This window comes from Mus pahari, chromosome 21, assembly GCF_900095145.1.
Source record: "Mus pahari chromosome 21, PAHARI_EIJ_v1.1, whole genome shotgun sequence".
NCBI classification, from domain to species: Eukaryota; Metazoa; Chordata; class Mammalia; order Rodentia; family Muridae; genus Mus; species Mus pahari.
The window spans coordinates 20,048,831-20,070,890 of record NC_034610.1 but is presented as its reverse complement, the minus strand read 5'-3'; the positions used below and the strand labels follow the sequence as shown (position 1 = coordinate 20,070,890).

The 22,060-nt window shown below is 52.2% G+C and overlaps 2 protein-coding genes across 4 annotated transcripts in view; one reads left to right on the top strand and one right to left on the bottom strand.

Moving 5' to 3' along the window:
* Positions 1–3,286: 3,286 nt before the first annotated feature.
* On the top strand, positions 3,287–18,867 carry Telo2 (telomere maintenance 2). Of its 3 annotated transcripts, none has more exons than XM_029533188.1 (21): positions 3,287–3,762; positions 3,917–4,265; positions 6,071–6,348; positions 7,988–8,056; positions 8,312–8,459; positions 8,826–8,928; positions 10,855–10,923; positions 11,160–11,301; positions 11,382–11,518; positions 12,272–12,351; positions 12,497–12,610; positions 12,909–12,997; positions 13,169–13,260; positions 13,419–13,535; positions 13,670–13,741; positions 14,580–14,771; positions 15,826–15,917; positions 16,453–16,552; positions 16,813–16,877; positions 17,105–17,220; positions 18,431–18,867. In XM_029533188.1, exons 2-21 carry the CDS (start codon positions 3,931–3,933, stop codon positions 18,541–18,543), a joined length of 2,523 nt encoding a protein of 840 aa, XP_029389048.1. In that variant the 5' UTR covers positions 3,287–3,762; positions 3,917–3,930; the 3' UTR covers positions 18,544–18,867. The 3 variants fall into 3 exon arrangements, with proteins under 3 accessions (XP_029389048.1, XP_021077035.1, XP_029389047.1); XM_021221376.2 differs by having other exon boundaries at positions 3,287–3,774; positions 3,930–4,265; XM_029533187.1 differs by having other exon boundaries at positions 3,287–3,774.
* Positions 18,868–19,386: 519 nt separating this feature from the next.
* The window catches only part of Ift140 (intraflagellar transport 140), an 81,741-nt gene continuing 79,067 nt past the window's right edge, over positions 19,387–22,060 (bottom strand). Inside the window, exon 30 of the mRNA XM_021221172.1 lies at positions 19,387–20,161. Coding sequence (XP_021076831.1) covers positions 19,955–20,161 — 207 coding nt within the window. The 3' untranslated portion in view covers positions 19,387–19,954. The remainder of the gene's footprint in view (positions 20,162–22,060) is intronic.

Sequence of the window (22,060 nt, the reverse complement as noted above, 5' to 3'; positions counted from 1 at the left end):
GCTATACAGAGAAACCCTGTCTTGAAGAACAAAACAAAACAAAACAAAACAAACAAACAAACATTTATGCTGATCCAGAATTTGATCCATGGCACCACAAAAATAACTAAAAAAACAATGGCAAAAAGATAAAATAGTGCATGTAGCTCATGTGAATAGCGCAGGTGCAGAGTAAAGACCTTCGTAGGTACATGTCCCCAACACTGCCTTCACTGGGAAGTCCTGGATGGTGAACTTCAGGTCAAGAGGTCATGAAGTTGTAGTTTAGGGATGGAGATTCAGGAGTGTCTCCTGCTGGGGCTCCCACACCCCACTCTCAAGCCTTGGTTCCATCAGGAGATATCCGCCTCCAGCCCCTCTCACTTCCACAGTGCCCCACATGTGTCCTGACAACGGTCTTTGTGGTGTTTCTTACTGTCTGTTCTCTGGACTGAACCCAGTGTTGACCTTTATTATTTATTTATGTATTTATTCTGTGTGTGTTTTACTCACAGGCTCATGTGTAGACACCAAACATTTAAGTCACATGCCTTCCTCGGGCTCTCCACCTCATTTTATTTTGAAACAGCGCCTCACTGATTCTCGAGTTCACTGATTGCCAAGACTGGCTGACTGGCAAGCTCTTCTCCACACACTATTCTCTTACACCCCTGTTCTGATGCTGGGATCACAGACTGTTGTGCAGGACTATCCCCCAAGACATCTGTCACCATCAACTTGGAAATGACCATTATGTCTGGGGCTTGGTATTACCTCATAGAGGAAGGGCAGCGAGGGCCAGGGATGCTGACTTGAGTGTCCAGCCTCCTCCCAATCAGTTATATGCAAGTCTGCCCGATTTCATTGTAGTCATGGGGGACTCAGAGAAGGGACAGAATATAGAGATATGGAAAGATTAGGGAAGGGTTTTATCTACACAGTCACGGGGGTCTGCTCTAAGGTCACCGCTGCTACTGCCTATAACCCCTCACCCATTGCTCTGTCAGTAAGCCTAATAAACTCACTGATTCCTCAGAGTCAACTTTGGTGGAAATGTACTTCGGCTTATCACCAGGACTGTAGAAGGAGGGGAGACTTTGTTTACATCTCCTTGGCAACACAGATGTGCGCCTCCTCACTTGGCGTTTATAGTGGGTGCTGGCGGTTTGAACTCAGATCTTTATGTTTGTGCATCAAGCACTTTGCCTCGTCAACCACCTCCCCAGCTCCCAGGTCTAGTCTTCTTGAAGAACAATTACCATTACATTCATTTATTTGTGTGTATGTTTGTGTGTGATTGTGGGAGCAATGAGTGTGTGCGTTTGTGAAGGGCAGAGGACAACTTTAAGAAGTCGGTTCTCTCTTCCCACCAAGTGAGCCCTGAAGATTGAACTCGGGGATCAAGCTTGGCAGCAAAGCACCTTTACTTTTAAGTGAAGATTGGACCCCCCTAACACCCCTTTGTTCTAAAACAGATAAGGACACCCATCTCTGCCTGCGCACTGGCCAGGGGGCTAAGCACTGTTAACATTTATTATTGTAAGCACTCTGGTATTCATTTCCAGAAAATGAGCAAAAATACTGGGTGCTGAGGAGACACGAGCCCTTAATTAGCAGCTGCTAGGTTTCCCTTTCTTATCCTGGATGCCTTTAGCAAAAGAATTGTCAGTCAACAGCTCCTGGCCTGCCCTAATGTCAGCTCTGACTATCCAGGAAGCTCTGAGGGCCTTGAGAAAACTACAAGATTGCTTCAGGTCTGGAAGGCACAGCTCCAAGGCTTTTTGCAACCTTTTCTACCAGGTTGAGAAGAACACGTCCCCTGGTGGCCTAGCTGAGGAACTACAGAGGCTGCTGCAGACTGATTAGAGGACGTGCCCTTTTGCAGGATCGGAAGGCAGCCGCTTTGGCTTTCCTCACCTCCTCCCTTTTGTTGCAGCTTTAGGTTCAGTAAAAGGCTCCTCTCCAGGCTTTGCTTGCCTACTCTCAGTAATGTGGGCTAAGCTGTTACCACGAAGAAAGAGGTGGCAGAGAGCAGTTGGCAGGCCAAGCTACAAAAGGGACAGGACAGTCAGTTTGGTCAATGCTGAGAAAGCAGTAGCGGAGACATCAGGGGAGCGCAGAAACTGAGACTGAATGAGGATAATTGACTAAACCAGAGAAGAGATGCCGTAGCCTTGGATGCCAGATGAGTTCCAGAGAGCCAAGAGATCTCAACCCTAGGCCAAGAATTTTAACACTGGCTGTCATTAAAGAGAGAAGGTCTACACAAAAATTGTAAAGCTGTCGAGGGCTGGAGTCCCTACAATCGCCTAGATCTGCCCAGCGGAAGCTGCACCAGCCACAGGAAAGGGCTGAGGATTCCTGAGCTAGAATACTTTTAGGGCTAAGGGTCCCAATGCCTCCAGTCCCCTAATACTAGGGGAGCCATCTGCCATCTCTCACTGAGGACAAACATGGAGAAAAAAAAAATGAAAGCTACCACTTGAAGACCTTCTCTTTGATTAAGCCCAGTTTTTATCTGTGTAGAGATCCTGGTCGGCTAATCGGTACCACTTTTCGTGGATGCTGGGAACTGAACTTGGGACCTCTGCAAGAGCCACACGTAATTTTAACCTCTGAGATATATTTAACTTCTGAGTTATCGCTCTGCCCCCCGGTACGCTCTGTGAACTGCTAAGCCTCGAGTGGGCTCATTTCCTGCTCAGGAAGGGTAATTTTGCTTGATGATGTTGAATGAATACAGCTTGCTCAGATTTCCACCCACACCCAGTTCCGCTGAAATGTTGCTCCCTCAATGTATCTTCCAGATCAGAACGGTCAAGAAAAGTTCTGCCATGATGGAATGTTTCATACTGCTAAGTTCAGACGACAGTCAGGATCCCTGGGTGTTTACTCAGCCAGTGGTGTTTCATTTGGGGCAGTTTACACGCAGTTTGCGTGTTCGCAGTAAACGTACACCCTTGTGTACCACCAAATACATCAGCGCATACGCATTACAACTTGTGCGTATCCGCTGTTCCTGGCTTCCTTATTCTGTTTCCCTCAGGGCGCCTAGCGAGTTGCTTAGTGCTCTAGAGTGGAAAGCCATCCGACCCAAGGCAGCATAGTGGGGCAATGTGCTGGGGAAAGTCTCTCCTGAATTAAGGAAAACGGAGACGGCAGTCACTAGGGGACCAATAGAGCGGACACGCCTACCCCAGTCAAGCAATCAGGCTTTGCCCCCATCCCCGGGCTCTTAGGCCACGCCTCTTCCTCCCTTTGCGCAGGCGCAGATGCCGCGGTCACCAGCGCGTCGGCGCGCCGCTGATTCGTCCCTAGCCACGCGTTTGGATCAGCCCCAGAAATTCTAAATACCCGTGCAAGTTTCACGTGAGCTCTGCGACTCGAACTCACAGCTGCCCTCGGCTGACACTGAATCTGGCGCGTGGTCCTGGTGCCGTGGCGAATCAGTGGCGCGCAAGAGGGAGCATGTGGCCTCGGCTCTGAAGCATGCTGGCCGGAGGGACCCTGTAGGAGTGGTTGGTCCAGTCGGGGCTGCAGTGGCCTGCCTTGCAGGATGGCCAGTTTCCGTACGAGCCGAGAGCCTCGTGTTTAGAGGGCTGGGTGCTAACCTGGAACTGCAGACGCAGGAGTGTTAGTTACTGCACCCTGGCAAGCCACTCACTCATCCAAGTTATCAGCGGGTTTGACCGGGGAGTCAGCCACAGTGCACCGGCGCAGTCCGGGACTGAAGCTCTGTCACATCATCGGGCGGGCGAGAAACTCGGAGAAGGACGGGATAGCGTGAGTGAGATTGTGAGTGAAGCGCTTGGAAGCGCAGAAGAGGGCTGGTGGGGTTTCTGCGACTTGGAGCCGACCCTCCTGTTTCCTTCCTTAGCGTCGTGGGTGCCATGGGAAGAATTCTTGACACTCTGACATGCTTTTCTCTGACCCCCAGCCCTGTTCTGCAGGATGGACCCAGCCCCGTCTGTTGTCCGGCTCACCGTCCAGGAAGCCATTCACACCCTTTCATCCTCAGAGGATGCTGGCCATATCCTTTCTTCCCTGGGGACTCTGAAGCGATACCTCGGTGGAACCGAGGATCCAGTTCTTCCTGAGGAGAAGGAGGAGTTTGCCACTGTCCATTTCTCAGCCGTCCTTAGATGTCTGGTCAGCAAGCTGAGCCCAGGTTGGCTGGAGCTATCCCCCGGTGGCCAGCTGGAGCAGCTTTGGGAGAGCTTCTTCCTGGACGGCCCTCCAGACCAAGCCTTCCTGGTGCTGATGGAAGCCATTGAGAGCACTGCTGGGTGAGCAGTTAGTGAGCAACAGGGCGCCCACGTCCTGAGAAGGGTCCCAACACCTTAAAACTGGGTAGCTCTGGAAGGGGAAGGACCCTGCATCTTAGCCTGGCCTCACTCGTTGTTCCAGGCTGGAAGACTAGGGTTCCATGTAGATCAGCCGCTCAGAGAGTCTCCACTGTCCCTAGCTGATGCCCTAAAGGTAGCTGGTCACTTGCTTCCTCTACTGGGCCCATCCTTTATTCTGTGGCACTTTCAGGATCATCAGGACATTTCAGGGGTTTTTTGTTTTGTGTATTTTTGTTTTTGTTTTTATTTTCAAGACAGGGTTTTTCCGTGTAGCCCTGGCTGTCCTGGAACTCACTCTGACCAGGCTGGCCTTGAACTCAGAAATCCGCCTGCCTCTGCCTCCTGAGTGCTGGGATTAAAGGCGTGTGCCACCACACCTGGTGACATTTCAGGTTTAAATGTCTGTCTACCACATTGCTGCCGTGGATTCCCTGTACCCAGGTTCCACATCCAATTGAGTGGCAGTCCTTGGAAGAATCTGTGGCTTTGGGAAGCTGGGGTTTTATAAACTGCTGGGGAGTGGGGCTGGAGAGATGGCTCAGTGGTTAGAGCACTGGCTGCTCTTCCAGAGGACCTGGTTCAGTTCTCAGCACCCGCATGGCTGCTCACAACACTCTGGAACTCCAGTTCCAAAGGATCTGACGCCCTGTTCTGATTTCATAGGCTCTGTGTGCATTTAGTATACAGGCAAAACACCCACACATAAAATAAAATATCAAAACTTTAAAAAAAAAGAAAAGAAAAAGAAAAAGACTTGTGCAAACAGGCCAGAGCAGGGGGAAGGACCGGTGTCTATCTGTGTAGGGTCCAGGACATCCTATGATGTTCAGCAGGGGAGCGAAGCACTTTTCAGCTGATAAGCAAATATAAATGCTTAGGAAATGGTTGGGACTAGTTCTTTTTTGTGTGTTTCTTTCTTTCTTTTTTTTTTTTTTTTTTTTTTTTTTCTATAGGCCTTTGAAGCAAGATCTTTAGAGATTCTCTACCCTCTGCCTCCAGAATGCCACCATACTCCGCTTCTTGTTTTTGTTTTTTTTTTTTTGGTTTTTCGAGACAGGATTTCTCTGTATAGCCTTGGCTGTCTTGGAACTCACTTTGTAGACCAGGCTGGCCTCGAACTCAGAAATCCGCCTGTCTCTGCCTCCCAAGTGCTGGGATTAAAGGCGTGCGCCACCACGCCCGGCCGCTTCTTGTTTTTTGAAATGGGATCTCTTATCTGTTGGAAGGTTGTCAGTTAGGTTAGGCATTCACTTGTCTTTGTATCCCTAGGACTGGGACTTCAGGATATTGTCACCTCACCTGGCTTTTGTGGGGCGGGGGCTGTGGGGCCGAGAGGGTTGAGACAGGGTCTCACTATACAGCCCCGACTACCCCTGTAACCCATGGAGACCCTCCTGCCTCTGCCTCTTGTATGCTGGGATTAAGCTATGTGTTTGTCTCCCCTGGCTTTGTTGTTATTGTTGCTGTTGTTTGAGACAGGGTTTCTCTGTGTGAGCCTTACTGTCCTGGAACTTGCTCTGTGGAGCAGGCTGGCCACAAACTCAAGACCCACCTGCCTCTGCTTTCTGAGTGCTGAGCATGCTCCACCACTGGATTTTTTTAATGTGGTTCATGCTTGCAGGGCTTATTATACCAATGAAGCCATGTCCTTAGCCAGGGACTGATTCTTTATGGCCAGAAGGCAACACTAGGCAGAGGGGGCTGGGGGGCTAAGGGCTCTGCCCGATACACTTGCTATTCTTTAGCCCTAGCTTCCGTCTGATGAAGATGGCTCAACTGCTGGACACATTTCTGAGCACGGGCAGAGTGGCTGCTCTAATGGAGGAGCAGTGTCGGCCGCAGACAAAGCCCAGCTTTCCCCTGTTCCAGGAGACGCTACTCAGCAAGGTCGTGGGCTTACCTGATCTCCTGGGCAACTGTCTCCAGCGGGACAACCTGACCCAGTTCTTCCCCCAGAACTACTTCCCTCTGCTTGGCCAGGAGGTTGTGCAGGCACTAAAGGCAGTTGTGAACTTTCTCCAAGGTGAGCACCCTGCCTCGACATCTCTCATGGCCTTTATCTTCTCCCCCCTCTTCTCAGAGCCTGTGGGGCCTTAAGTGTCCAAAATGTGGCATCAGGCAGGTTAGAGGCTGTCTCATATCTGACAGAGTTTCACCTCTCTTTTGGGTTTTGATCTTGGGGAGTTGGCTCTGACCCTAGGTTCCTTTGGTTCTTAGCTGGGTGTTAGACAACGTCACCAGACTTAGGCCCGCTTTTTCTGCCCAGTTGCTTGTATTTCTGAGAAGCACCCTTGTGTGCTGAGGTCCACGTCCATGCTTATGTGAGCCTGCTCATCTATGTGTCTTCGGTGGTGCTTTCGAGTGCTGGCTGTTCTTGGCTCTGAGGGCAGGAGCTTTTCACATGTGTGTCCGGCACTATGGCAACTGCTGTCACTCACAGATCTCTAGAGACCACCCTGTAGGTGTCCAAGGTTAGCTCTGCCTTCTCTGGGTCCTTACAACTGGCTCTCCCTGGTACATACCCCAAGAGTGGGAATTGGGGAAGGGCCATGGTGAATCCTGGGTTGTCAGATTACAGGCCAGTGAGACTGATGAGCCTGTGCCTCTTCCTGAAGTGTTCCCGCCTTCCTTCTGCCCGTCACGTGCACACTCTGGTCTGAGCCATTCCCCGGCCTACGGGAGCTGCGCTGGCTGTTTTCTCTCAGTCTGCTCCTAGCTAAGTTTTCACTTTGGCTTGCTTCCAGGGGCTCAGCCCGGCACCCTGAGGGCTCCTGTGTCCTTTACCCATGTGACGTCAGAGGAAGCTGGTCCTCTGGAGTTTTGGCATAGCTCCAGCCTGGCCCAAGCCTCTGTCTTCCCTAGTTTCTTACAGCAACTACTTTCTGGTCTCTTTTGCTTTGTCTTGTTTTTGAGACAGTCAGGGTCTCACTCTATTCTTAGTGGCACTTGGATTCTGTCCTTGAAGCCTCTCAGGTTCCCACCCTTCTGTCATGGTGTGTCTGGCTCCGTGTCTGTGTTCTGGAAGGCACTGTTATCTCAGCATCATCTCAGCTCTGCTGCTGGGTGGCTGCCTCCCGTCAGCTCGCTGTCTCTGCCCTTCTCATGCCTCCTCCTTTGCCACCGAGGGCGGGCCTTGTGGGCAGTGGCTGCTGTGGTCTATACTCTGCCCTGAGCGCAGTTCTGCCTCAGTACTTCACTCCTAGGCCAGGCCCCGTCTGGCGCCTCCTCAGTGATGTCGGGAGGATCATCGGCATCATTGAGATGATGTGTGATGATGTTGTTTTGTTTTCATTTAATTTGTTTCTGAGATAGGGTTTCTCTGGGCAGCCCTCTCTCTCCTAGAACTCATTCTGTACACCAGGCTGACGATGAACTCAGAGATCCACCTGTCTCTGTCCACTGAGCTCTGGGACTAAAGGCATGTGCCACCAGTGTTCAGCTTGTGTGTGATACTTTTAAAGCACATTATTACTGAATTTTCAAGTTAAAAACAGCTCCGTCTAGATTTCCTCTCATGTTAGATTGAAATGCACATCCGTTCCAAAGAGTTTCTACAGCTGACTTGGCCACTAAACATAAAGTTGCCATGTGTGGTCGGATGTCCTCGGCGTTCCTCCTGCCGGCCGGCCGGTTCTGCAGTCTTGCCATGGTTTCTGTCTCAGGTGGTCTAGACTGCTCCGTCTCCTTCGTATCTCGAGTTCTTGGGAAGGTCTGCATCCAGGGCCGAAAGAGTGAGTAGTCCCTAACACCTTCCCACCCTTAGAGGAGGGAAGGTCACTTTACGTCCCACGCAGTGACGTGTAAGTCGACGCTTACCTTCAGGGGAATCCCCTCGTTTGGGTTGGACCCTGGGTCTGCTGATGTTGTCTTGGACTTGCCCATGTCTGTGGACCTGTGGGGCTGTGGGCACTGGGCGCCCCTGTTGGTCCCCCTCCCTCCCCCGCTGAGGGTGGGTCCTGAAGCCCAGGGCCTCTGTGTCCCCTCAGGAGAGATCCTGGGTGTGCTGGTGCCCCAGCTGACGGTGCTCACCCGGGACAGCTGTCTGTGGCAGCGGGTGTGCTGGCGCCTGCTGGAGCAGGTGCCTGACCGGGCAGTGGAGGCTGTGCTGACGGGACTTGTAGAGGCTGCTCCCAGGTAAGCAGCGGGGCTGCAGGGTAGACTCTGGCATTGCTGCCGTTCCCTCTGCTGCTCTCCTGGGTGCTGAGCCCATGCTCTGTGCCGTTGGGGCGGCTCACCTCTCAGCACTGCCTTGCCAGACTGGCCGTTAGTTGTGCCCACCCCCGCCTTCTTGGGTTGCTCCTCGCAGCTCTGATGGGGTCAGGCTTCCCATGGAAGTTCACATTTATTCTGGGAAGAAGAAAGATTAAGGACCAACTGAGATTGTAGAAGGGCTGGCCTAGACAGACTGAGCAGGTGGCAGGGCAGGACACCATACTCTTTGTTTTCCTTGTCTTTTAAGGCTGACTTGTGATTCAGGTCCCTTCTGCCCCTGCTTCCCAGGCCTGAAGTCCTGTCACGACTACTAGGGAACCTGGTGGTGAAGAATAAGAAAGCGCGGTTTGTGGTGAGCCGCAAGCTTCTGCTCCTGCAGTACCAGCACACGGTGAGAATGCCGGGACAGGGTGGAGGCTGTGTGCTTTCCAAGTCCCAGGAAGAACTGTTGCTAAAAATGGGGAAAGGGGGCCGGGCGTGGTGGCGCACGCCTTTAATCCCAGCACTCGGGAGGCAGAGGCAGGTGGATTTCTGAGTCCGAGGCCAGCCTGGTCTACAGAGTGAGTTCCAGGACAGCCAGGGCAAAACAGAGAAACCCTGTCTCAAAAAAAACAAAACAAAACAAAGAAAATGGGGAAGGGAAGGCCAGGAATGGTGGTGCATAGTTTCAATCCCAGCACTCAGGAGGCAGAAGCAAGTGGATCTCTATAAGTCCAAGGCCAGCCTGATCTACAGAGCAAGTTCCAGGGCAGCCAGGGCTACACAGAGAAACCCTGTCACCAAGGTTGGAGGGGCACCATGGCCAAGGCAAATTCATAAAAGTCAATGTTTCATGTGGGCTTATGGTTTCAGAGTCTTTAGCGACCTCAAAGCCAGTCCCTTAGTGAAACACTTCTTTCAACAAGGCCACATGCTTCCCGAACAGTTATACCAACTGGGGACCAAGTATTAAAATATGTGAGCCTATTGGGGCTACTGCCATTCACCAGTGAGCATGGGAGGCAGAGGCAGGTGGAGCTGTGAGTTCCAGGCCAGCCTGGTCTACAGAGCAAGTTGTAGGACAGCCAGGGCTACATAAAAGGAGGCTTTGTCTCAGAAAATAAGTTGGATGGCTCCTAAGGTGTGACTCCTGAGGTTGACCTCTGGTTTCCACATACATGTATGCATGCACATGTACATGTGACTACACACATAAACAACCTACATACTTCTTCATACCTATACTTCCACAGTTTGCACACATGTGCACATACACATACTGAGAGAATAGCTAACAGTTTACCATGTACTGTTAGAGCAAGAAGCTTAAGCCAGGAAATGGATGGTCAACTGGGGATCTGCCATGGCAGTGTCCCGTGTGAGAGCAGGAGGGGTGACAGGGAGATCGGCCACCTCAGTCATGGGATAAGGAAGGTAAAGGAAGCATGCATGAGTCAAGGATGGGGACAGTGGCTCAGCCTCTCCTTCTAACAGCAGGCAGTGGAGGCAGACTGCCATGGTTGATGCCAGCATGGCTGACATAGTGAGATGCTGTCTTAAAAAAAACTGCAAAAAGGAGAGATGGCTCAGTGCCTCAGTGTTGACTGTTCCTGTGGAGAACCCTGGCTTAGTTTCTAGTATCCACACAGGGAAGCTTACAAACGCTTGGACCTCTAGTTCTATGGGATCGGACTCTGCAGCACCTGCACACACTTACACACAGGCAGGCAGGCAGGCAGGCAGGCAGGCAGGCAGACACGCACGCACGTACGCACGCATGCACGCACGCACGCATGGTAAGACTCTAGGTTCCAAAGCCTTACCAGAAGGAAGGTGTCTGGAGAGTTGTAGTGGGGAGAGCTGCATGCTGATACGCATCTGGGCTGAAAAACCCGATACTGAAGGTGTCCTCTACCACGAGGACCACAAGGTCTGAAATCTGACAGATAACCCATTTGTGTCTTGAAGTTTGGTTGAGATGGAGAGTATAAAAAGTCTCAGCTGGGATAGCTGGGCAGTGGTGGCGCACTCCTGTAATCCCAGCACTTGAGAGACAGAGGCAGGTGGATTTCTGAGTTCGAGGCCAGCTTGGTCTACAGAGTGAGTTCCAGGACAACCAGACTGCACAGAGAAAGCTTGTCTCGGAAAAAAAAAACCAACCAAAATCAACCAACCAACCAACCAAACAAACAAACAAAAAGTTTCAGCTGGAAGTGGCGGTGCAGAGGTGGACATGGGAGCTCTCTGGTTTGTGGGAGGCTGGAGCCTGGCTCCATTCTATCCCATTCCTCTAGGGAGCAGTTTCTGCTTGGTAGACAGGACCCCACTTTTGTTGTAGACACCCATGGTGCAGAGCCTGTTGGGGTACTTGGCTCTAGACAGTCAGCGGCGGCCACTCCTCACACAGGTAAGCACCTCTCGTCCCTCCAAGCCTGTGGTATCCGGGGAGAAGGGCAGTCGAGAGACTGTTTTCTGTTTTCTGTGAAGGGTCTGGCTTCACATACATGCAGCTCCTTGGGACAGCTGTAGGCTCTGACCTGAGATGCGGGTGGCTGTGGTGTAGCCGATGCCTGAGCGGTCTGAGATGCGGGTAGCTGTGGTGTAGCCGATGCCTGAGTGGTCTGAGGCTCTGCTGTTTGCCAGGTGCTTAAGGAGCTGCTGGAGACCTGGGGTTGCAGCAGTGCTGTCCGACACACACCCTTGGAGCAGCAGTGTTACATCAGCAAGGCCATCCTTGTCTGCCTGGCACACCTCAGGGAGCCGGAGCTGCAGGACATCCGGGATGGTGAGCAGGCTGTGGTGTGGGTACTCCCCACCCCCCCACACTTTGAGGAACCCTTCAGGGTTCATGTCTGGTACTTTAAGAATTGCTGGCCAGCATGATGGCTGGCGTCAAGTGCCGCCTGGACAGCAGCCTGCCCCCTGTGCGTCGCTTGGGCATGATTGTGGCCGAGGTCATCAGCTCCAGGATCCACCCTGAGGGGCCTCCCCTGAAATTCCAAGTGAGTAGGCTGTCGTCTCTCTGTCCTCTTGGCGACAGGGCCCTGGGGTACAGGTGCTGACACAGTACCTGTAGTCTAGGACCCCACATTTCTGGGATCCAGGATTGAGAAGTATCCTATGCTGAACACGCCAGGGGCCAAGGCTTCATACATGGGGCATCTCTAACTGACTGCAGCTCTTAGTGGCTGGGGGTGGGAGTGGGCGTGTATGGTCAGGGTCAAATCTGTGAGAATGTGATGTGTTTCTGGCGTGGTTAAGCAGGAGAGAGGGAGCCATTGCCTTGGGGTTGGTCTGCTGGACCTGGGTGCTCTGAATCCAGGAGACAGTAGGGCTGCTCTGGGCTGGCAGGGTGTGGGGCAAATCAGCCTCTACTGCCCACTAATTGGCATGGGCACTGCCAGGTTGGATAATACAGACCTTGACTGTGTTGGGCCCTGCATGGTTTCACTATGAGCCTGCAGATGTAGTCTCTGCTGAGTCCTGTCCTTGGATGTGTCAGCGTTCGGTGTCTCAGTCCTGAAGGAGGACTTGTAGGCTCAGCATACCTAGCGCCATGCACACACCAAGAACCATGCACACACCATGCACACCTTGAGGTGGGCATTTGGAAGTTGTTTCAGAAAAGGTGAATGGCCGGGCTGTGAAATGAGTTCAGGGGCACAAGAGGAGGGTTGGCTTGGGCTGCCCGTCAGAGAGGAGGTGGCATCGGAAGCCCGTGGCATCACTGACTGACTCCAGTGTATCTGCAACAGTACGAAGATGACGAGATGAGCCGTGAGTTGCTGGCCTTGGCTGCCCCGGGGCCTGTGGGTGACTGCTCCTCGGTGTCACGGTGAGGGCCTCTCCATTCCCAGTCCCCATCTTGAGTCCTTCCGACAAAAGTTAGGGGGGCTTGTCTGGGCAAATAATAGAAGCCTCTTTGGGAAATGGGGAACTCAGGGCTATCCCGGGTGACCCCGCTGCTGCTTGTTCGCTAGAGGCCCATCCCCAGCTCCTGTTGACACAGAGCCTCCTGTAGTGATACCAGGAAAGGCCATGGAGAGTGACGTCCCCACAACTCAGCCGCAGGGCTCTGACTCGGAGCTGGACAGGTATGGTGGGGCTCCTTGGTCTCTGTGGGTCCAAAGATTGGCTGAGGGTGGCTTTCTGGTCACGTGTAGGGGCGAGCTGACTGCATGCAGGAAGGTGCTAGTCCTATTCTCACCTTCCCGCCAGCCTGAAGCAGGAGCCTAGGCAGAGCCGTGTTGCTCCCCTCCCATGTGGCCATCTCCCGAAGCTGTCGCATTCCTGGGAGGGAATTTTAGTATCCTCAGGCCTTCCTGAGGAAACAAAGATAACCCAAATCCCGACTGGGCAGGACAGATCCAGTGTCTGTTTGTCTTACCGCAGTGACGATGAGTTCATCCCCTATGACATGTCAGGGGACAAAGAGCTGAAGAGCAGCAAGGAGCCCCTGTATATCCGAGACTGCGTGGAAGGTGGGCTCTGCTGAGGTCTGGTCATTGTGCTTACCCCACAATAGCTTGTTTTGAGGGGTACCTGGGCTTGGCCCCACTTCACCTTGTCCTAGAGCTACTGCCAGGCCTCATGTTGACACTGCATACTGGAGTCAGTGCTGGGACTTACTGGCTTGTCTGGGTTCTGTGCAGCCTTGACTGCATCTGAGGACGTGGAACGCTGGGAGGCGTCCCTAAAGGGGCTCGAGGGCCTGGTATATAGGAGCCCCGCGGCCACTCGGGAGGTGAGCAGTAAGAGGGTGTCAGGGAATGTGGGGGGTTTGGGAGCTTCTGGGCTGGCAGTTATCTTTGTGGCATGTGTATCCCAGATCTTAGAGGGTGGCACTGTATTGCTGGCTGGGCATCTGGGGCTGAAGGAGCCCTGGCTCCTGTCCCTGTGCAGGTGAGTGTGGAGCTGGCCAAGGTGCTACTGCACCTGGAAGAGAAGACCTGTGTAGCAGAGTTTGAGCAGCTGCGCCAGAGCGCTCTGGTGGCTGTTACAGTCACAGACCCGGAGAAGGTATGTCCTAGCATCGTGACCCTAGCCAGACTGGGAGCCTCAGAATCCCTGGTGGTCCCATTCTGGGCCCCGATTGGCCCTTGTGTAGGTAGTCTTGGAGCTTTAGTACAGTGGCTTCTCCTTTGTCTACCCAGGTAGCCAAGTATCTGACCTCACAGTTCTATGGCCTGAACTATAGCCTCCGGCAGCGCATGGACATCCTGGATGTAAGTGACCCAGACCCCTGTCAGGCTCAAGCTGCACTAAATTGGGAGGTTGACCTGTATGGACTGAAGCCAAAGATTGCCCCATGCTTTCTTGGAACATGAGAAACTGAAGCACGTCTGTCTACCAACCACAGGCTTACCAGGCTGAGAGCTGATGGCAGAGTAGTCAAATTTTGTTTGTGTGACTTTAAAATAGGTTTATTTATCAGTGCATGTGTGCATGTGTGTTCTTTGAGTCATCTTGTGGGCCCTGTTTGTGTGGTTTGTGTTCACATGCATATGCCTGTGTGTCTGAGTGTGAACACGCTGTGTGCAGTGTTGTGAGGCCAGAAGAGGGGGTTGGACTCCTTGGGGTTGGAATTACAGGTGGCCGAGAGCCATCTAACACTGGCGGTGGGAACTGAACGCCAGTTCTCTACAAGGTCATCGGGCATCCTTAACCACTAGAGCGTAACCAGTTCTGATGTGTATTTTAGATAACACTTGTATTGGAATATTTTTATACAACATGAAATGTATTATTATAGGAAAACCAAATGTCTTCTTCCTATGGCTGAGTATCATCCGGGCTGCAGAGCTTCGTGGATGCCAGCCTACTTTTTGAAGAGCATCCTTCCCTAGAGACACATACTCTGAGTCTTTTTTCAACATTTTGGCTATTAGATTATGTGTGTGGGCGTTTTGTCTGCATGTATGTTAGTGTGCTATCTGTGTGAGCTGTCTGTGGAAACCAGAAAAGGTGTGGGTGTTGGGAACCTGAGTCCCTAGCCAGGGCAGTGAGTGCTCCGAACCTCTTGGCCATTTCTCCAGTCCCTGCTCACGACATCTTTCTCTCTAGATTCTTGTTCTGGCTGCCCAGGCACTGTCTCGGCCAAGGGGCCTGCAGAGACATTCCCAGCATGGTTCCCCCGTTCCTGGCACCATGTGTTCACCAGCACTAGCTGTTTCTCAGACTGGCAATGCCGCTGCTCCTGACTGGCAGGTGGTTGTGGAGGAGCGGATCAGAAGCAAGACCCGGAGGTTCTCCAAGGTAACAGGACTCTGTTCAGATCCTATGTTGTCATGACCTCCAACCATAAGGTCATTTCAGCTACTTCATAACTGTAATTTTGCTACTGGTATAAGTTGTCATGCAGCCGGGCATGGTGGCGCACGCCTTTAATCCCAGCACTTGGGAGGCAGAGGCAGGCGAATTTCTGAGTTCGAGGCCAGCCTGGTCTACAGAGTGAGTTCCAGGACAGCCAGGGCTACACAGAGAAACCCTGTCTCAAAAAACCAAAATAAATAAATAAATAAATAAAATAAAATAAATAAAAAAATAAAAATAAATTGTAATGCAAATAGCTGATATGCAGGATACCTGATCTGCAACCCCAGGCTTGTGGCCCACAGGGCCCACCCTGCCGCAGCGCTAGGTGTTGGCTGACTGAAGGGAACTCAGTCACAGGCAGGTCAGCTCCAGTGTCAGTGTTCCTTCCAGCAAGAGCTTACGTACAAACTGAATCATGTTAGACCAACCTGATTTTAAAACATGGAAATGGGCTGGAGAGATGGCTCAGCAGTTAAGAGCACTGACTGCTTTTCTAGAGGTTCTGAGTTCAATTCCCAGCAACCACATGGTGGCTCACAATCATCTGTAATGGTGTCTGATGCCCTCTTCTGATGTGTCTGAAGACAGCTAGAGTGTACTCATATATACGTAAATAAATCTTTTTTAAAAAGTTTAAAAAAACAAAACAAAACATAAAAGTGAAGATTCAGGTCTCAGGAGTGCCACATCAGAAACAAACAGAAAAATGACCCTGGGACTATGGTCTCTGGAGATATTGAGTGGAGCTCAGGGCTGGAGGCCAGGCTGTTTAGTTTGCTACAATGCACAGGTCATCCCATGATGAGGACTATCTAGCTCTGCATGGTTGATGTGCAGGGTTGGAACTCTTTGCTGTCAGACCATAGTGGCCTGAAACTAAGTGTCCTCTCCACAGGGTGTTGTCCCAGGAAGGCCAGGGCAAGCCTACGGGGTCTGCATGACTGCACTAGGTGATGGTAGCGTTGTACCTTGACTAATGCTGTGTGTTTGACAGGGCTGTCCTCGGCAGGAGCTGTCAGGCGTCCCCAATGAGTTCAGCTCTGTGGCTGGCTACTTCTTCTTCCCCCTCCTTCAGCACTTTGACAGGTGAGGTTTCTGGAACTTTAGACACACCTGTGAACAGTAGTTGTGACACAGTAGGGTATAAGTGTGGGCTTGAATTATTTTATAAGCTTGAGTTAAATGGTGTGGAATATTCTGGAAGGTCCCTTTGCTATTGAGTTTTGTGATGAGGGCATAGTCGTTACTGTGTTCTTTGATCTTGGATTTATGAAGATGCTGTCAATGCTGCTGGCCTGGTGGTCACCCATTGCCTACCTCCTCCCATCTCTATAGCTGAGTCTCACCCCATGCTCAGCCTGTGAGATTTCTGCAACAATGTAGAGTGTGATTGTGACTCGGGGCCTGGCGTGTGCCTGGGAGCACATGGTGTAGGGAGGCATTTGGAAATGCCTTCCCCTTGTGGCTTGTCCTTTGCCACACTGGCCCAGGGTGTGAGGGTGGGAGGATGACCATGTGACCCTCCAAGGGTCTGGGTTTCTGTCATGGTGCTCATTCTGGGCTCTTCTTGGCCAACCATTAGGTGTTGGGGCTGCCCCATTCACTCAGCTCTATGTTGTAGGCCTCTGGTGACCTTCGACCTTTTAGGAGATGATCAGTTGGTACTTGGAAGACTGACCCACACCTTAGCGTCCCTGATGTACCTGGCTGTTAACACCGCAGTGAGTTGGGAATGGGGACTGAAAGCCCTGCCGCGTAGTTCCACAGCAGTGCACTTGTAGGGATGGCCTCCACCTGTGGGGGAGCACTGGACCCTCAGAACACATTGTCCCCTGCCGTTGGCCCTAGGGGCAGTCTGTGGAGCTGCATGAGGCCCTGCATGCGTCCCCAGTCAGAGGTGTGCCCGCCCCGGTGGGATCCTTTCTTTGGTGCAAGGGTTGGAACAGCAACCCTCACCAGCTGTCCCTGTGCTGACCTCTAGGTGGCCGTGCCTATGGGTAAGGCCCTGCTGGAGTTTGTGTGGGCCCTTCGCTTCCACGTTGACATGTGAGTGGCCCGTGGGGCTAAGCGCAGCATAGAGTCTCCAAGGCAGCATGCCTGACATTTCCTAACAAGTAGTTAGTCCTGCCTGGGGAGGCTCAGATAGGGCTGGAATGAGCTTTACTACAGTTGGCCTGCTGGACTCAGTCCATGTGGGAGGTCCTTCCGGTAGGCTAGTTGGGGCTCCATTCAGAAAGCTGTGCCTCACCTTTTCCCACCCTCTTGATTGGTAGTTATGTGCGCCAGGGCTTGCTGTCTGCTGTGTCCTCTGTCCTCCTCAGTGTACCCACAGAGCGGCTGCTGGGGGACCTGCTGGATGAGCTACTGGAAGCCAGATCCTGGTTGGCAGGTTAGTGTCTGGACCAGAACAGCGGCACCAGATGTGGGGTGGCTGGCGTGGATGGGGCTAGGCCAGCCAGTCTGAGTGGGTCTATCCTGTGTGAGCTCTGAGAGGTGTGATGACATGAATGTGGGGGAACCAGAGAACAACTGTTACCCGTTTCTTTGGGGATTACTACCTGGGTCTCAACAGACAACTCAGAAGGCTCCCAAATCCAAAGCCAGACACAACAGCACATGCATTTAATCCCAGTACTTGGCAGAGACAGATGGGGCTCTGAGTTCAGGGCTAACCTGGTCTACATAGTGAGTGCTAGGCCAGCCAGGCCTACATACTGAGACTTGTTTAAAATCAAATCAAGGGGGTTAGAGAGATGGCTCAGAGGTTAAGAACACTGACTACTCTTTCGAAGATCCTGAGTTCAAATTCCAGCAAGTACATGGTTGCTTACAACCATCCGTAATGAGATCTGACACCCTCTTCTGGTGTGTCTGAACACAGCTACAGTGTACTTACATATAATAATAAATAAATCTTTGGGCTGGAGCAAGCAGAGGTCCTGAGTTCAATTCCCAGCAACCACATGATGGCTCACAACCATCTGTACAGCTATAGTATACTCATATATACATAAAATAAATAAATCTTTAAAAACAAAAAAAAATCAAATCAAATCCAGACAGGTATTCATGGAGGTATGGAATGCTGGAAACTTCCATCTAGAACCACTCTGTGTTTCACCTCTGCATATTCTCTTAAAAGTCAGCTGCAGACCCTGACTCTTGACCCCACAACTGTCCCAGCACCCACTGGGAGGACATATCCAGAGCGCCAGCTTCTGATAGGCTTTGTGACTGACCCTGAGGCAGGCTCCCAGGACTGCGGGGCAGGCCGGGCCTGTGTGCCGTCTACTGCTTTGCCCTTTCGGATGGTTAGTCACAGGAGGTCCCGTCCGTTATTCCCCCAAGTTCCCGGTGCTCTCAGCCATCTTCGGCAATGCCAGGTTTTTCTCAGGGTCATGTGCTAGCTTGTATTCCCAGGTTGTATTCTCTGGCTGGCTTTATCCAGGTCAGTGCTTGGGCCTCCGAACTACACACCTGACCTGTGTGACCTCTCAGGGAGAGGCCTCTCTGGCTTCGTCAAGAGCGGTGTAGAGGACCAGACGTGGACTAACTGGCCCTGCCCTGTCACTCACACATTCTCTGTTTCTCCTTGGTAGACGTGGCCGAGAAGGATATGGATGAGGACTGTAGGGAGCTGGCAGTAAGGGCTCTGTTGCTTCTGGAGAGACTCAAAGACAAGCTCCTATCCAGTTCCCCTCCACAGCCCTGAGGAGTCTCCACAGGGGCCCGGATGGAGCCTGGGCCATCAGCACTGGAACAAGGGAAGGCCCCTGAGAAGCAGTCCACACGCCTGGGCTCTGTGTGGGAGCCAGGGCTGGAGAGGCTGCTGGTCCCTGTGTGCACAAAGTAGGCTCCTATCAATCTGTCCCCTGCTGTTATTCCTTGGCCAGGCTAAGCGGTCAGCTAAAAATACTGGGGGGGTCTGTGCCAAAGGATGTAGGAGGCTGCAGCCTCTCCCCTGGGCTATCCTAAGCCACACCTTAAAGATGACGCCTGTTGGCTATGGAGCTTGTGGGAAACAGGCCCATATTTGGTGGTGATATGTTCTCGCTCTTCTGGTTGGCTGAGGCCGCGCGCCTGGTGAGGTGACATGGCCTGCTGCGATTGGAGTGGATATGAGAGTATAAAAGGGCTTGTACCCCGGGGCTCAGGGGAGATGAAGATTGAAGCTTACTGAATAAACTGCTGTTAGAAGAACTGGTGGTTGCATCTTCCTTGCTGGTTGAGAGAGGGCGCAGCAAAGGGACACAACAGCTTTTGACAGAATTGGGGCTGGGGGTGTGGGGCCTGAGACCTGCCTCCTGAGAGCAGAACTCTGGGCTCTACCGTCAGGGCCTCAAGAGTAAAGACAAGAGACAGCTACTCAGTCTTTACTACGGGTGGGGTCGGGTGGGGCCGGGTGGGGTGATAGCACAGCAGGCCAGGGCAGCCTGCTGGCTCCCCAAGGGCTTTGCAACACTGTGTTCCTGTGAGAATGAAGAGGCTACAGATGACACACAGGCTGCTTCTGTGGTTCTCTTCCGCCCCGGGTCCTCACGAGAGAAGTGCAGCCTTTTGAGAGAACTTACCCTGAGGAAATGGACTTTATTTGATGTCATGGGAATGTGAAGAGCCGTGGATGGTGCCTGGTACCCTAGTCCCTACTTGATGACAAAAGGCACAGTCCTTAGGGCTCAGGCCTGCCCCAGGTGGCCCTTGCTGTGGTCTCAGGGGCACTGGGGTCTGCAGAGGACTATCAGGTAACCAACCCTGGGCACAGTTAACAGTAACAAGAGTCCCCAACCACCAAGTGCAGCTCATGTCACAAGTTCCAGAAGTTTCTGGGTCTGTTGTTGGGAATCCATGGGGGAAAAGAAATTACCTCCTTTAAAAGGAAGTAAACCAAACTCCCACGGGAGCTGCCAAGCGCCCAGAGGCAGGAGTGCAGAAGGAACAACTTGTAGACACCTGCAGTCTCCCTTCTAAGAACCGAACTGCGTGCTCCTGGGCCATAGTGGCTGGACCCAAACGGCCCACTGCTCTTGCTTACAATGCAAAATTTAAAAACAATAGCAACAAACAAACAAACAGCTGCCTTTCTGATGACTAGGTCAGGTTGCAGGATGCTGGTTGGTTGGGCATCAGGGATCATTGTCCACCTCTTCTATCACTTCCTCGTACACCTCCTTGTGGTCCTCCATGCTATTGTGGCGGACCCGCTCGGGCATGATACGAGATGGAGGGAGGCCCAGGCCCTGGTGCACAGTGTCCACAGTGCGCTGGTCCACATAGTAAGACATGTTGGCCGAAGGAAGTCTTTTCCTCATCTCCTCAAGATACTTATAGGCCTAGAGCAGAAGGAACAGCAGTTACTTGAAGCCCAATAGATGTGACCACCAGTTACTTCTGTAGTTCACATGGAAACAAGGTAACAAGGTTTCCTAAACATCAGACCCCGCCCACCTGCAGGGCCAAGGAAGCCAGTCTTTGCTCCAGGTAAGAGAAAAGCCTTCACTTGGAGGCACTGGTCCTGTGTGGGAGGCTGTCACCTATTTCAGGTTCTGAGTGGCAACCCTATACTGAACAGCATGAAGAGTCCTTGACAGAGGGTCCTATAGCAAGGACACAAACATCTGGTGAGTGCTAGAGTTGCTTTCTCTCTGGAGTCCGCCTACCATGGATGCCCTTGGACATTTGGCAAAGGAGGGGTGGATCCCTTACCCATTCTGGGCATGCGCTTGGCTCAACTGAGGTCAGGCTGGCTCCCTTCCTTCCTTCTGTCTTCATTCATCTCTCATAAGTTACATCCCGACTGCAGTTTTCCTTCCCTCCCCTTCCCCTCAGACCTACTTCCTCTGCCTTCCTTCAGAAAAGAGTAGGCCTCCTAGGGACATCAACCAAATATGGCATCATGAGCTACAATAAGACCAGGCACATACCATCATCACATCACAGCCGGACGAGGCAACAGCAGGAGGAACAGGGTCCCAGGCAAAAGAGTCAGGGACAGCCCTGGCTCCCACTGTTAGGATTCCCACAAGACCACCAAGCTACTCAGCCATAACATCATTCAGGGTCTGACCTAGGGCCTCAGCTTCCTTTTTTTTAGTCAAGTATCCGGTTTAACCTGGTTCACTTGGTCTATAGTTACATTGTCTCCTGCTTGAGTAGACCCTGATCTTGGGTCTGCAGACTGTGGGACCATTAGTGGGTTTCTGCGGGATCATGAAAGGCAGCCTGTTTTCTGGTCAAGTGAGACTTACTCCAGCGACCCAGTAGAAACTCTACAAGGGACAGAACAGTAAGCCATGCTCCCAGACAGACATAGGTGCCTGACACCACGGAGCCCCCCAACTCCACAATCCTGTGACTGTCAGCCACGAACACAATGTCCCAAGCTCCTGGTATCCTGGCTAGACTCCACCCCCACAGTTACCTGGCAACTGTAAGATAGCTCAGCCCATTCTAAAAGGGACTGCTTGGCCTGTCTCCCTCTCCCTCTCCCTCTCTCTCCCTCTCCCCCTCATCCCTCCCTCCCTCCCTGCCCATCCACCACCCAGCCCCCCCCCTCCCCCTGCCCTCTCCTCCCTTCAGCCCCAGGGCTGACTGAGCTGCCCCCAGGGCCCCCACTTCATTCTCAGCTCTTCCGAGACATAAAAGTGATGTCTGGGATGTCTGAGACTGAGAACCTGTCATCTCTGGCCTCCTCCATGAGGCCCAGAGACCTTGAACTGCTCCCTCTCTACCCCCTGTGGACTGGGGTTTTGTGGCTTCACACAGCCAGACGCCCACCCAGGGCTGCGTGGAGAGTACCGGAAGCTCTCCCACCCCTTTATTCTCCCTCTGCCTGCTGCCTGCTGACAGGTTTCCCTGGGATTTCATTGGCTTTGCAGAGGCCTGGCTTAGAAAGTGTGGGGCTGGGCCGGACAGACCCAGTTTCCTTTGGAGTAGTGTACTCACACCTCCCTATAATGCATGTGCATGTTCATCTGCAAGGCACACTGCATGTAGTGGGAAGGAAAGAGGACTCACTTGGTTACTAGGGCTTGCTCCTAGAAATGCATATCAATTCAAGATAGGAACAAAATTCCTAGCAGCTTAAAAACATTAAAGAGTAATGAATACATATTATTTCTAGCTGCTTCTTCTTTCTTCTTCTTTCTTCTTCTTCTTCTTCTTCTTCTTCTTCTTCTTCTTCTTCTTCTTCTTCTTCTTCTTCTTCTTCTTCTTCTTCTTCTTCTTCTTCT

Coding starts and splice junctions, on each gene's coding strand:
- Telo2 (XM_029533188.1), top strand. CDS start 3,931: ATGGACCCAGCCCCGTCTGTTGTCCGGCTCACCGTCCAGGAAGCCATT. Junction 16,878..17,104: donor CTTCGCTTCCACGTTGACAT/GTGAGTGGCCCG, acceptor CTTGATTGGTAG/TTATGTGCGCCAGGGCTTGC. Junction 17,221..18,430: donor AGCCAGATCCTGGTTGGCAG/GTTAGTGTCTGG, acceptor TCTCCTTGGTAG/ACGTGGCCGAGAAGGATATG.